The sequence below is a fragment of the Cuculus canorus genome, chromosome Z, assembly GCF_017976375.1.
Source record: "Cuculus canorus isolate bCucCan1 chromosome Z, bCucCan1.pri, whole genome shotgun sequence".
In the NCBI taxonomy this organism is placed as follows: Eukaryota; Metazoa; Chordata; class Aves; order Cuculiformes; family Cuculidae; genus Cuculus; species Cuculus canorus.
Window position 1 is genome coordinate 16,173,395 of NC_071441.1, and position 15,553 is coordinate 16,188,947.

The 15,553-nt window shown below is 39.1% G+C and overlaps 1 protein-coding gene across 1 annotated transcript in view; it reads right to left on the reverse strand.

The window, feature by feature from the left end:
• Positions 1-15,553, reverse strand: part of MRPS27 (mitochondrial ribosomal protein S27) — a 52,572-nt gene that overhangs the window by 32,789 nt on the left and 4,230 nt on the right. Inside the window, exons 3-4 of the mRNA XM_054054118.1 lie at positions 11,909-11,979; positions 9,915-9,973 (exon numbers count right to left, since the gene is read on the reverse strand). Of these exons, the coding sequence (XP_053910093.1) occupies positions 9,915-9,973; positions 11,909-11,979 (130 nt within the window). The remainder of the gene's footprint in view (positions 1-9,914; positions 9,974-11,908; positions 11,980-15,553) is intronic.

Below are 15,553 nucleotides of genomic sequence, written 5' to 3' on the forward strand. Positions count from 1 at the left end.
CTTGTATTCAGGCTCTGAACTGACATTTGCAAACATCCACTTCTCTGCAGTACTTGCAGTGAAGGGGACTTACACATGTCATGTTACCACCTGTAAAGCAGAGCACAGCAGACAGGAAGGGAAAAAACACTACAACTACACACAATTACCTACCTGATGTGTTTCTGTTTGGCTTTTTTTAATTTTAATCCCCTAAAGAATCATGACTTTCAAAACAACACAATAGTGTCTCAAATAAGATGAACTTGCTGCTTTATGATTTAACCCGGACAAGAGAAACTGTTAAAAGGGGAGACCACTGCAAGATGGTAACTTCAATGGAAGACAAAAAAAGAAACTCCTTTGCAGGGAAAGCAGACTATACTGCCTGGGCTGCGAATGCTCCTCTGTCATGCTCTCACAGTAGCTGCTATACCTTGTCCACTCCCAGTTACAAGCACCAGAGGCCATTCTGGTTTGCCAGAGCTTTGACACCACAGTATAGGCAAGGGCTGGGTGTCTATTTTACCCCCAGCTGTCTATTTCACTTGTGGCTGGATTAACCCCTGCTCTGCTCACTCCCTAATGGAACTAAGCAGAAAGTGGCTGATCAGACTGAAGAAAGAAGTATTTTTCCCCCTTTTGTTAAAATGAAAATGATGGTGAAAGAGGAGAGATCAGAAATAAATGACAAATTGAAGAGGATGATCATAGAGTTGACTTTAGAGATTAAAGTCAGCTTTATATACACACTGATTTTTGGAAAAAAGATGTTACTCATAAAGGAGCAAATCTGCTTACAAAGCCAGTTGACAAAATCCATGCGTTTCAGCTTGACAAGTTCTATAGTGAAATGTCCAGGAGGGGGGTGGGGGGTAGGAAGTCAAATCCTTGTTCAGTTTTCAGGAAGAGGGAAAAGCAATGTTCATTGCATCTACACTTACAGCTGAGAAAACAGGAGTTTCTACCAGCTGCTCTCTTGTGTAACACTTTCCAATTTTAACAAAAAAAAAACCAAGAAAGCATTCTTTGTTGGCCTTCTAAATGCTCCCTGGACTAGATGCTGGATCAAATCCTCACCTGGTCCAAAGAGACAACACACAGTTCCCCGCTACCAGGGACCTTCCTCAGTGGGCTGAGGACCTGGCACACCACTTGTGCACGGATCATTAATCAGGCTAGAGCTGGGATGCAAGGACAGCTCCAGCACCTTTCAGCCCAGTATCACAGAAAATCTGTCAGGGTGCTGAAGATGAAAACCAACTGCTGAGAGCTGCCACAGTGTTATTGCTAAAATGACCAACTCCGCATTTAACCGAGCTCCTTGGGCTTTCAAACTGATGTAGCAAAGGGGTTACAGGGATGCAGCTGAAAAGCCGGGGGACATTCTTCTTCAGGGACAGGAGATACATCAGGATTTTAGGCAATAGGTAAGAGGATATCATCAATCAATAAGAGAGGCTTGGGCTTCTATCAACACTTCTGCAGCTCCTTCCCGTCCTACACACATGCACACACTCCTCTACTCAGGTAGCTGAGCTGAGCAGAGTGACTGGAGTGCTTGGTACAGAGAAGTACTAAAAATGCAACTGGCCTCATTCCAGTAGACAGCATAGATACGCTATCTGGAGCATGCAGCTTTAAAAATAGCTCACTATTCAAGCAGCATTAAAACCACCAAAAAAATATCAAAACCAAGAAGTAGGCAATCTGAATAAAGGTTTTTTCACTTTGCTACTGGGCATATTACAATCAGAAATTTGGAACTGTTTTTCCCATTTCTGGAAAACAAAGAGAGACAGTAATAACCTCAGAAACCAGGAAAATGCTAAATCTCGACCTTTGCTTATCAAGACCTATATTCAACTATAGCAAAGCATTTCTTGTGCATCTGTGTGCAATACAAACTGCTTCTCCTCTTACGGACAACACTTTTTCACAGGCATGAATGTATATGCAGAAATAAGCAACTATACCAGTTGAATTAATGTACCTGCTTATTTTCATTTTTGTTCTGCACTCTAATGTTTTCAGACATTTCTAAAGAACATGGAGGTATTGAGGAAAAATGAACCACTGGAATCAAGAAACGTAAGCACACAGCCACATGCCAAAACCACAGATATTCTTACAGCACATCACAACAGATACTTTACTGGATCATATTACTGAGTAGAACTGTTACCAACAAAGCACAGAACACTTCTCTTGACTACTAGTAAGTCCAGTAGGATGCTGTAGGTCTTTTTTACACGCTTCATCAAACTGTTCATCTTACATGCCCTGTGGAACATAGCAAGCTTATATATAACAATGACTTGTCTAAAATTAAGATCATATGGATTTTTCCTTGTATATAAAAGGAACGGAAATTCTTACTGAAAATGCATGAGCCCTGTATTCTGTATGTTGGTTGAAGAAAGTGGAAAAAATATTCAAGCAGCCTCGCCTTTCTCTCTATCAGTTTACACTATAAAACCAGCACATGGCTTGCTGGTCATTTAACCATACTGACAAACTTCTTAATGAAGGTGATGCAGAATGGGAATTCTCATGCAGTAGAATGTCAGAGAGATGCTTTGGTTTCAGTTCTGCTTACATGCAATGCATGTTCTGCCAGAGCTGATACCGTTTCAATGGTAGAAAACTGACAGTATCATGAAACTGCCTGTACAGCACTTATATTAAGCCCTTGGAGGAGCTTTTCTTCAAACCAACCCAGTAGGAAGACAGACACAAACCACTTTCCATGCTAATCTATAGTATTACATGATCTGTAATGTTTCAAAACATTTCACATTCTTAATAGATCTCCGGTCCCATTTTCTTAGAAGCATCACTTTAAGTTACAAATAAGAGAAAACAATTAAAGAAGAAAATCCTGAGTAAACCCAGGTAAGCGGATCAACTTCACAATATGTACTTTCATTTCAACATGTATTTTCAATGTAACAGCTGCAGCAGGCTATGCAACTCCCATATCCAACATCAGGATAGTACAGAGCCAACACTACTTTCTCCATATCTTTCCTCTCCAGATCCTAACTTAAGTTTTTCCACAATAAAACTGACTGAAGTCAAGATCACATCCAAACTCTAAATACTCATCCTGTTTGTAAAAATCCATTTTCAATAAAATACTTGTCCTCTTCTTATCAGAAGCTCATCCACAGTGATGAGCTAAGCATCCACATTTAAGCCATGGACACCCTGATTCAGCCCACAGATAACCATCACTAACAGCAATAAATCAACACCATAACTTATCTTCTAAATTAGGAATAAACTTATACAATAACCGAATTATTTAGGATGATGGACACAATAACCACAAAGTTAGCAGTTCCTAGCAAGGAATCATGGCAGCTCTTGGTATGGTTGCAAGCTTAATAAAAATTCAGGATTTTATCTTAGTAATTGTGATCTTCAACGTTACTTGAAGAGAAAAGATTGCTGTACAATTGCTGTTTCAACTTAGGAATGTTCTAAGAGAGGAAACTCAAAAGAAACAATAACTTCATATGTTTTTTCCTCTGTTTACATGGGTTTGGAGCTGCTGCCTGGCTCTGGCTACCATTACTGCTCAGGGGCAGTAATGGAAGCTGAAGTTCCTTTCAGGGGAAGACAGATAAGGTTAATTCTCAAGTATATCTTTACAATTATTAGTCATCAAAGCTAGCAAAGGAATAATTCCCTGCATGTGCTTGTGTTTTAAATTCTGAAGCTTATAAAAGGCTTTAGTCTGCCTTGGTCATTTGTATTCATATGAACAGCTCACTCTTTACATTTTCAGCCGCAATTTAACCTCTGGCTAGACTTTCAGTATTTCTAAAATAAAATGCAAGATTTGCCTTCCAGACAGGGTCTTTTCTGGTGCAGCAGTCTGCAAAACAACCTTTACAATGCCACTGGATATAGCAAAATTGGCCTTTAAGGTGATTATGAGTCAAATACTGAGACAAAATTGCCTTTTCTCCTTCAAAATACAATGAGTACAACATTCAAGATCTGGTCCTAAATACTTACTGCTCACAATGTACTTACAGTCAATTTCCAATACAATCTGCTAGACAGAATGCTTTGAGCTATTAGCAAGAAAAGATGCTGGTTAAAAGATATGAAAATTCTACTAATATTCTTTTCTTGCAATAATAGTAATGAAAGTCTTTCCCCAAATACTAAATAACATATTTACATGGGGTGAGGACTGAGTCAATTCTTTCATTTCTGAATCTGACTGACTTTATCTTTTCATCTACTCCATTAATACTGGTGGGTCACCACCTACAGCTGATATATGCATTCTGTTTGTAGAAGAATGTTTATTTTCCCCTTCTTTTAAACAGAAAGGTTTTTAAAATCCAAATGCTTATCCCTTTTGTCCTGGCAAAATGAAGAAAATATCAGACTTGAAGGAAAGTCTTCCAACTTTTTCTGCTTTCATATGCAGTGCCTAGAAAATTCTTCTCCAGTTTCTGCCAAGCTTAAAGGAAAGTGTAAACCAAGGGACAGATGAACTACGTGTCAGGAAGAAATCTTCCTGAATGCTTTCCAGTGTTTTATCTTTCTTGATGGTTCTCCCCCACTTAAAAGCACAGTTACACACCTACTTGAACAAGACGTGGTTACAGGATTAGGCTTGCCGAAATTTGGCTCTGGGTTCTGAAATGTAGTTGGATAGTTATTTTCTCCAAAGATTCCTACAGCTCAACTCTGACAAACCATGCATAGACAATAACAACAAAGAAACCCTTAAAGGTAAGAGGGAGCATAACAACATGTGCCCCTCTGAGCAGAAATGAGTGAATGTCGGACCTAGACTGGTGGAGTCTCCAAGACTTGGACGATTACATGTTGCTGCGCTGGCTTGGATAGTGAACAACAGTTCTTCCCATGAAGCCCCACCACACAACAGCCACGATAAAGCAATATAGCATTAAACACAGGTATCGCTGTAACTCATGTGCAGTTTACTGGATCATTCTAATGAAGTAAATCTCTCTGGTGCTTCCCTTCCTTGTGTCTCCCAACCTGCCAAAGTGCAGCCCTGATCTTTTGCAAATGAAGTCATTTTGGATTGCACAGCTGAGGCAGGTGTTCAGGCTGGTAAAAACACACCATTCTGGCAATGAAGTGTATTCTTCTCTCAGATGCTTCCACCAATGTAATTTGAAAATGCAACTGCTGCATAACTGTATAACAGGCAGATATTTCTGACTGATTTATTTTTTTATATCTTTTTTTATCCCCACATATTTCTCTAAAAAGAGCTAAAGCCAACCCACGGTTAACTGATGAAATCACGACAATTAAAACACCTCTAAGGAAGAATCAAGTTAGTTGCAGGACTGTGTCTATACCTCTTCTTTTCCTGTTTGTGCTGGAAGACATTAATGGTATTCATCATATTGTGTAGATCTATATACAGAAACAAAATATGAGGTAGTGGGAATGAATGCCATGCAAAGTATAATTCAGAAATAGTATTTTTAGTCCACTGTGATAACTTATTACAAACAATACCTTAGTGTAACTGAATGCTTTCTGATGCTAAACTGCTTGACTGGCACAAAAATAGCAAAACCTGCAACTTCGGCACCCACAGAACAGGCATGCAGATACACACAGCACAGTCGAACCTTACTTTGCATGTGGTTCTGACTAACTACTCATAGACTGGCATTGTAAGGAATAAGCACAATTTTACATATATAGAGACCACAACAGTCCCAAATTATTTAATGGCTGAAATTAGGCCTCAGAACTGTAACTTGCTAACATGAAAGATATAAAGCACCTCTAAGAATAACTTCTAGCAGTTTGCTATTGATTGTATTTTGTCATTACAATCAAGTGCCGACTCTAGCTAATAAGTCTTGAAATCTGCAGAAATAAATCTAATTCCAAGAAATCAATTATCATTCGAGGAAAGGCAATGGAAAAATCTAGGTAGATTGTGCAAGCATTTGGAGAGCACACGCAAACACACACGTTAATTTTTTACACATACCGTGCATACTTTTTTCCACATGGTGGGTCATGGGTTTAACACAATTAAAAATCCTCTTGAGGAATCTCAACATAAAACTTCCACAATAGCTTTCAAGGGCATTGAAAACCTTTGTTGGCCTAAAACCCACATACAGAATGAGCAGTTACCTCACCACAAAAACTGTCTCCGTTATGCTAATGTTTCTATCATACGAAAAACACCCTGACATGAGAAATAGTGACATCTCAGTGAGACAGGACAAAGTAAAGCGAACTGCAGGTCTTTGATCTGGCTCAAAGTGCTCTGCATTCAGATTAGAATTTCTGCTGGAATCCTAGGAGATGAAAGGATTTTTCAAAGTTTGACGGTTAAGGGAGGAGGGAGAGATATTCAGAAGAGAACAAAAAGAGGAGCACTGAAAGCAGATGACATCATGCCTCAAAATGGCCTTTACCATCTTAATGACATGTTCCACAATGTAGCGTAGCAGTTTCCACACAGCTACTCTTGAGAGCTCAACATACTCTGTACAGACAGTATGGCTGGAAATCCACTGCTTTAAAAGGATGGAAAGCTGAAACAAGTCTAAATATAATACATATATTGTATTTTGGGACCCTAAATGCATTATGGTAATGCCTCAGAATACTACTATTTAAAACTATGTTCTCTCTGACACATTACAAGAACAGTCTCCAGTCTACAAAGCTTACAAGTTCTGGCACTCCCATCTTCAAGAAAATCCCACACAGAGAGCATGCAAATGCCATTTCCTCCCCTATGATTCTTCCCACAGGCACAGTTTGCCCTTTTATACCAGGAACATCTTCCAGCCTTGTAGGGGCCTTGGAACTGACTACCCTTGACCTCGGATTGTCAGATACCCAACATTGGTAAAGATATACAGATCTCCCCCTTATACTCCACAATAGTTAAAGGGAAAAACACAGAACTCTGGGAGCATTTTGCATATTTACATTTAGGCAAACGAAAATTCAGCAAACCTACCAGGGCGTGTACATGCCACTTGCTCACAAAGGATCTGTACACCTTAGAAGATATAAAAAAAGCTTTTCACCAATACTGCCTTTGTCTTTTTTAGAACCATACTCCCTTTTACCTAAAGTGCAAAAATTGACCTTCGAACCATTTCTCATTAAGCCAGAAAAAAGACTTCTTGTCAAAGCTTCTCTGTTTCCTAACTCTAAATTCTCTACCATGTCCTTAATGTCTCGTGATCTGGCCACTTTTGCAGTTTTCTGCGTCAAACATCCTTCCAGCTGCAAAGAGTTATCTTTATAGGCATGTCCTTCATTTGAACTCTAGCCTAACTGCAAAATGTAAAGAACAATAAAAGGGGCCCTGCAGATACAAACTGTATCTCCTATTTCCTGAACCTAGCACACTTATTTTCTTTTGAAAGGGAAGCTGATGTTATAATTGGGATTTTTACATTTTCACATGAATTACAGACGTTTCTACACTGTTTCACTGCCTCCATATCAAAGTATTTTGAGAATAGTTTCACAGATCATGCTGGAATGAAGTCTCCTGGAAAACTGATGTTAACATCACCAAAACAGCAAGCATTTTGCAACACTAAACCAAAGCATTATTACAGGGACACATACAAGAAAAATCCCAACCAAGGCACATCTGACAAGCCATGTCACACACCAGTACTTCTCTGTTCTCTCCACACTGACTACTAAAATCTGTATCATATCTGATTATCATATTTGATGTGCAGATAACTATAATCCCGTCAGTCACAGAAGAATTATTTCTTATAGAAACAGTAAATAACTGCAAATCTCTCCTTTAGAGTGTGCTTTTAAGGATAAAATCCCTGTGTTTTAAACTGATGTATAACCAGGCACAGATGATGACTGGGGAAAACATCTACATGTTAGGGACTCCCATTTTATTCTCTCCTTCTAATTATGGAATGTTTTCTATGCTTCTATTTTTTTGTCACTCTCTCTAAACTTCTTGTTTTCAAGAATAAAGAATCTGCAATTCATTATCTATGAATATCTCACTCTGACTATCTGGATTTTGCCTATACCATTTTGAGAATCAGCAAACTTCTGGATTTTGCGTGTGGGATACAGCAATCCTGGATATACATACACAGTGGGTACTGAGAGGCTGGAGAGCAGCCCTATGAAAAGGGAGCTGGGGGGTTCTCTTTGACAAGTAGAACATGAGCCAACAGTGCGCCTTGGCAGCCAAGGGGGACAACCATGTCCTGGGGTGCATCAAGGCACAGCATTGCTAGCCAGTCAAGGGAGGTGACTGCCCCACTCTATTCTGCACTGGTGCAGCCCCACTTTCAGTATTCTGTGCAGTTTGGGGTGTCAGAGTATAAAAAGAATCTAAAGCTACTGGAAAGTGTCCAGAGGAGGGCCACAAAGTTGGTGAAGGGTTTAGAGGGGAAGCCGTATGAGAAACAGCTGAATTTACTCTGTCTGCTCAGCCTGGAAGAGACTGAGGGGAGACCTCATAGCAGTTTACTGCTTCTTCACAGGGGAAGGAGGAGGAGCAGGCACAGATCTCTTCTCTCTGTTGACCAATGATAGGACCAGAGGGAACATCAGAAAGATGTGCTAGAGAGCTTTAAGTTCAAAATTAGGAAAAGGTTCTTCATCCAGAGCAAGGTGGAGCACTGGAACAGGCTACCCAGGGAAGCAGTCCTGGCGCTGAGCCTAACAATATTCAAGAAGCAATTCTGAATGCCCTCAGACACATGGTGTGAATATTGGGGTTGTCCTACGCAGGGACAGGAGTTGGACTCGATGATCCTTGTGGGTCCCTTCCAACTCAGGACATTCTATGACTCAATGAATCAAACTACCACACTTTTTACTTAGTGTCAGGGCATTTAAATGTGCCTTGGCATCACTTACCCCAAACTCCATCAGAGAGAACTTAAGTCTGTGTGGCACATGCTAGCAAAAGGTACTAACAGCACATCCGTAAGCCAAAAATGAGGGTTTGCCTTAACTGGCTTTATTCTCTCCTGTTTTCATCTCACTTGTTGCAGGACGGAAAACTACTCCTGACCAGAGACTCTGACAGGACTACTGAAGTCTGATTAGAAGGAATGAAAGCTCCATTTACCTCCTCTCTGTAAGAGATTATTGTTTCTTCTTTTACTCTTTCATTAAAGGATACTGATAAGTTTCTCTGAGGTTCACATACTGCCCCAGTAGTTCCAGAGAATCACACAGATCTGAAGTTTAATGCAGTCATGCACTCACAAAGCCATCCAGTGAACTTCTTCACTAAAACAGCAATGTCATTACTTAGAAATAACAACCTGATGTTAATTGTAAAGATGCTCTCTCATTCACTTTGACAGGATACATTCTTCATCATGAAACCTAGCTCTCAAAATTGATGTGCAACCATCTGCTAAAGAACTGATTTATTTCAGTGATCAGCAGAGTTACTACCCTCTTAAAGTAGAGATTGAGATGTACTGACCTGAAGCAAGCAAGCATTCAATCTGACACCAATAGGAAAAACACCAAATACACTTCATTCAGCACAAAAATAGTAGCAGAAAACCCAAACAACGCACACATACGGTGAACTACACAGCTTAACTAGTGAACATAAAGTACTAAGGGCATAAAACCTAAACCAGTATTTCATTCAACCTTGCTGAATTGATCATAGTTGTGAGGTTCTACTAGCTGTTCAGTGGCTCAGACTACCATGTTTGACAGAAGTCAATGCCAGAAGTCCAGAAGGATGGTATCCGTAACAAAAAAGTTACCAAGAAGCCCTTAGCTGTAAGTTGTAAGACAAGTAGATGCACATATTTTGCAAAAGATAAATCAAAGCCAGTAAGCTGAAAGAGTCAGTCTTAAAATGGCAGGACTTACGATATTTATTTGTATGTTTTGAAATTCCTGTTGGGGGAAAAGATGCTTACTTGTAAAGGTAATATTCCGCTTGATCCACTTCCTCTCGCGAAGTAATGTTGTCAATAAACTGATTAAAAAATAAGAAATAAAAGCTTCAGAGAAAGCACTCCCAAAGTATATTAGAAGAAAACACCACTTCAATGAGTAAATTAAATTTATTTAGCATATTTAGGTATCTGACAGTACTAGAGGTCTTCAATACTAGAGGTTTTTAAGTCTTTGCCAATCCTTCTAGATTGCTAAAAATCACGTGTTTTTAAATGGAGATAGATGTGAAACATTAAGCACCTTGAAATCAGGGAGATCATGTCTATACAGCTGCTCCTCTCAGATTGTTTTGCTCTTTAATCACATCCTTTAATTTGACAATACATTCAGTTCCTTACTTTTTCCCCCCTCAATTTTGAGTCAGCCTCCACATTGCCTTACTTCTCCTTCTAGAAAGTATTCTTCTCCCTAATGTTTGTCTGTTATGCTTATTCATACTATAAATTGTGAAGGTCAGGGCAATAGCATCTTCCATTTCACCACATACATAAATAATGGTAAAAAAAAAAGACCATCCCCATGCTGTAAAGCAGAATTTTCCTCTCATTTAAAACCCTGTCTGCTCCAGGCAATCTTCCAAAATTGCAGATGTTACAAACTATTTAAATAAAAGCCAAATTTTCAACCAGACTTTGTCTTACAGTAATAGTGAGTGCTGCATTCCTGTAGATTTTAATAACATAAGCATAAAGATGCCAGACCACTCCAGAGCCTTCCCAATATAACACCTATAACTCAGAATCCATAAACAACACATTTTCAAGATCAGTACTTCTCTTTATCCTAAGCATAAGCTAAAACTAATAGTTTCGGCTGACTGGTTTGTGCTCTCCAGTTTCTTAAATCTCCTGTCATGCTATACATATGTGGTTCTCACATTTTGAGTGTGGCAACAGCATGCCTGTGAGCTTTATTTACATTTTAGAAAATAAGAATTTCATGTGAGCTCCGGGTATTGGAAAGTGGGCCTGTTTTGACAATCTGGAAATGTCATTTCTCGAAGGAAGAGGTCAGCCCAAAGCAGGATCATGAAGTAGTAAAGCTAAATAAATAATAAAAGGGAGAGGAACATCCATTTCCTTCATGGATGCTGTCTCAGAAGTAATGATCAAGAATACATGATCTGTAAAAATACTTGATGTTGTAACTAAAAGATTCTGTGACTCCTCAGGTAGTGGTGCCAATGACCCTAATTAGTGGTGTTACTGAGGTACCGGGCTGGTAACTCAGCTTGTTTGGATAATTTTGAAGATTGAAGATAGTTTGGATTTTGGCTGTTTTAAGAAAAGACATATTTATTCTCCTTCTTCAGTACGAACACTCTCCTATACAGGGAGCTTAAAAGCACATCTTGCATCTCTGCCTTTACTCTCTCTCTCCAGAGCAACTCATCCAGAGGGCAGAATTGGTTACTAATTTCAGTAAAAACAATGGCTTCACTTCTCCCACACCAGCATTTGTCCTGCCTCAGTCTGCTGTGGCAAGGAAAGAAAACCATAGAGGCAAAACGTATCCAGCTCTGCCTTACTCTAAGTAGCCTGGAGGCAGAGGAAGATGCAGGCAGACAAGCAGTGTGCTAAATCATTGCACTCCCTTAGCAGCCTCGGTTCTTATAAAATGCCTTAGATTGTGTTAAAGCTCTCAACAAGGCAGAAGCCACAGAAGGGCAAGAAACATATATTAGGGAAAGACACAGCCCACTAACATAGAGACCTGATTTTACTGATAAAAAAAAAATATTTATGTTTCGCAGACCCTGCAGTCCAAATACTAACTAACCAGTACAAAGTAACAATAAAACAGATTTACGCAGCACTTTTACAGTATAACAAGACATTTATGACCCCTGAACTCCCAGTAGAGGAGATACTATTTATCGCCTCTCAGCTCACTTGATTACATAAGCAACCCACTGTCACTTCCATCACTTTATAACTGGGATTTATTTCCTTACCCGAGCTATCGTCAAAGAGCTGACAGGCAGCTTTCTGTCATAGGTTCTGTCCATTAGGTGGGCCAAGTCAGCTGGAGAAAACAGAAAAAGAATATGTTTAATTAACTGGCATTACAGTAAAATCTGTAAAGTCATCATAAAACCTACAGGAGAACCTCTCTCCATGAAATCAAATTCTGGTTCCTTGTTAATAGCTCACTTAGAAGTATTATGAAAACAGTACTTTCAGTTATTGTTAAATACAGAAAAAATTACATGGGAAGTTTCTCAATGTGATGATATTAAGAAAGACAAGGGAGGAATAGCAAAATACACTATAAAGTGTTGGCTGAAATTAGTATAACCAATATTATTCCTAAGAAAAAAAAAGAGCAGATGTCTCTAAAATCCACACTTGCTATTCAAGCCTAGAAGAGCTGGACAGTGATTTTGCCATGGTTTTGCCCTTTACAGCAAAATAATGAGACACAGAAATCAGCACTACCATACTAACAAAAACCCTACAGTCACAAACAGCAATCCAAAGTTCTGTTAATCGAAGTACCTTACTAACTTCATAGTATTCTGCTCCAGCAGTCATATACCAATATTAATTTTGCCATACAGCAACTTGAAGCTTTTGACTGTTGAACAGGTAGCCAATCACTGTACTTAATGAATTTAATTGGAAGTTAAATTAATTTAACCTGGACTTTTAGCTTTGTACTTTCCTGGAAAAGAATGACAACTCAGGAAGAATAAGCTGTTTATTGTATGTTTAGTGTCAGCTGTTTGATTCTTAGCTAAGACATGAAATGGTGATATCCAATCTATAAAATTTAGAGATGTCCAATCATATTCTTTTATTCTATTCTCCTACATTTCCCAGGACCAGGAATACAACATATTCCCTCTGCGTTGTTAGCACCTTGCTTCATCCTTTACACCCCAAGACTCCAACAGTTACTAAACCAGTCCCTCCTTTGACACCTCTCGATTAGTCTCATTTGCCATCCTTCAAGATCTGACAGGTTGGCTTGCTTTAGAACTAATTTTCCAAAAACATAGTCTGACCTCTACAACTATCAATGAAATGTAAGGTGAGCACCACAACAGGACTGACTAAGTCTTCCACACCAGCAAAATTGTCAGAGGCAGGAAGCAATACTGAACCGGTAACACAATGTGTCACCAAGGGACGCAGTCCAACTACATTCCATCCACAAAACAAGCGGGATCACTGTGATTTTAAAAACACACCTGTACCACCGGTGAACATTGAAGGGTATACAGTTCTAACAGTGTGAATGGCATTCAAGACTACTCTGACCTTACAGGTACACTCTCAAACAATAATACATGTGCGAAGCTTTTTGCTGCAGTAAAATGACAGAGTTTGATTTGGAATAAAATGGTTGATTCTCAGACTAGTGCTTTGTGTTTACCTAACACCTTCCTTCCTGAGGCATTTTAAAGTGTTCTTCAAAACACAAAAGGAACATATCTCACATGCATTTATTCTGGCTGAGGGAATGCAAGCATTTCATGACCATGAAAGCAAAGGACAAGGTTACTGAGGCAAATTTTGGCTCCTATGAAATACAGCACAGGTTGCTGAGTTAACGTGGCCTGATGAGAGCCATGCTGTATCAGATTACAAAGCTGATCTGCTATTTAGTGGTAATGGTAAATAAATTTCTGTAAGAATATCCTTACACGAAGTATCTGTATTTGACTGTATATTACCCATGTCTCTAGCACTCACAGAGGTTAAGATGGAGCACACAGGTAAAGACTTTGGGGGCATTACCAGTAGTGTTAGAAGTTACAGAGAATGAATACTGCAGCCAAGTTAACTTGTCAGGAATGAAGAACTGGCTATATCCTTGCCTAAACATACTAAGCCAACCATCATCCCACATTCTTCACCTGCATTTTGAGACAGCTAAGAAAAAAGTATTCTCCCCAAAATCTGCTGTGTTTGATGACAAAGCAATTTGGGCCTGAGACAGACAATTGCACAGGCTAGGAGTTAATATATCTATTTCAGAACTATTTTTGTCATGCATTGCCCTCTGAAAAATGGAAGGTGATACCTAAGACCATTGGGGACCATACTCAACTCCTGAGCTTGGCACTTCTTTTATCTAGATGCTCATGAAGATGAGCCCGTTTCAAGAAACACTGAGTATTTAAATTGAATATAAGCCACATTAATACAATGTCATGAGTGCAAGATCCCAAGACTTGTAGCCACTCATACGCAGGCCTCCTCTAGGAGAATTCACACACAGAATTCTAATGATCAACCTTCTAGTGCTGTCTACAAAGCTGCAACTCTCCATCATAACTCTGGCATGTAAAGCAACATGAAACACTTATCTACCAGCTCCAGTATAAGAGTCACAACAAAACTGTAGCTCATTAATCTTAAAGAATAGAAGACAAATCAAGACAATGGAAAATATAGCTTTGTTTCCTGACAAATTGCCATTTCTGCTGTAGCTTCTAGAGATGAATAATTTTCTACACAATGAGTAATTCTTTCCTGGTTTGTCTTCTTTGAAGAGCACCTAAAACTAGATTTCTTATGTTCATGATTAGAAATGATTCAGCTACCTTTTGCAAACCAAGTTTGCTCCATAAATTTCTATTCAATAATAGCAATACTTCTGGACATGACATCACAGTGGTCTCTAGAATACTGGTATCTCAGATTTCATGTTCATTTTTATTTTCGATTATTCACAGAAACTCGATGTCTTGCTGCCTGCAACAGGCTGATTCAGGACAATGACCAGAAAAATATTGACCCTCATCTTCCAAGTCAGTGGTTATGACATCTAATACCAGTCTGGCAGCCTGAAAAAAAATCACCGCTGTTTCAGTTTGATTTCCACTGTGTACCTATCCACACCATGACGACACATTAACAAGCGGTGTATTGGCCACCATATAAGATCACTATCCTTCTATTCTAAAAAAAAATGGTTAATCCAGGACAGGGTTGAAATCCAGTGACAAGGCAGCAACAGGAAAGCCTATACAACTGTGATGTATAGCTTACCTGTTCTGGGAGTGATGGACAGAGCTTACACCTTAACTCACAGGCTAATATTTAGTTTTCTACATGGAGAAAGCTTTGATTTATTTTAAAGACCCAATTAAAATATAGGGGAAGACTGAAGCAAGTACTTTGCCTTATAAATTTATACATTTCACATTTCTCAGTATTTCACCATCCCTAGCACCTTTGGGAAAGAACTACAGCTCTGTACCTGAGAGGACTTTAAATGGAAATTATTCACATCTGTAAGGGTAGCACTGCCACCTGGTGTTGCAGATGAGCCGTTTTGGGTACCATGAGTTTTTCTAATAAAAAGACATTTCCTGTCTCACTTGGATTCTCCCACCCTCTGGGATTCTGGTAATTGCTATTTTTCTCATCAAGATGCCTACTGTCACCTAATTTTACCGTCATTAGTGATGAACCAACTGAAGAATCAAAATCCAGACACGCCTCCCATTTCCTTGATATCTCATTTTTCATAAGTGAAATTCAAACTACTTCTAGGCAGGCTGTCTTCCCACCAGCAGTAAGTTCCATATTACGCATTTTCAATTCTTATCTTTTTGAAAAAATCTGCTTCAGTACTTCCTCTTTCC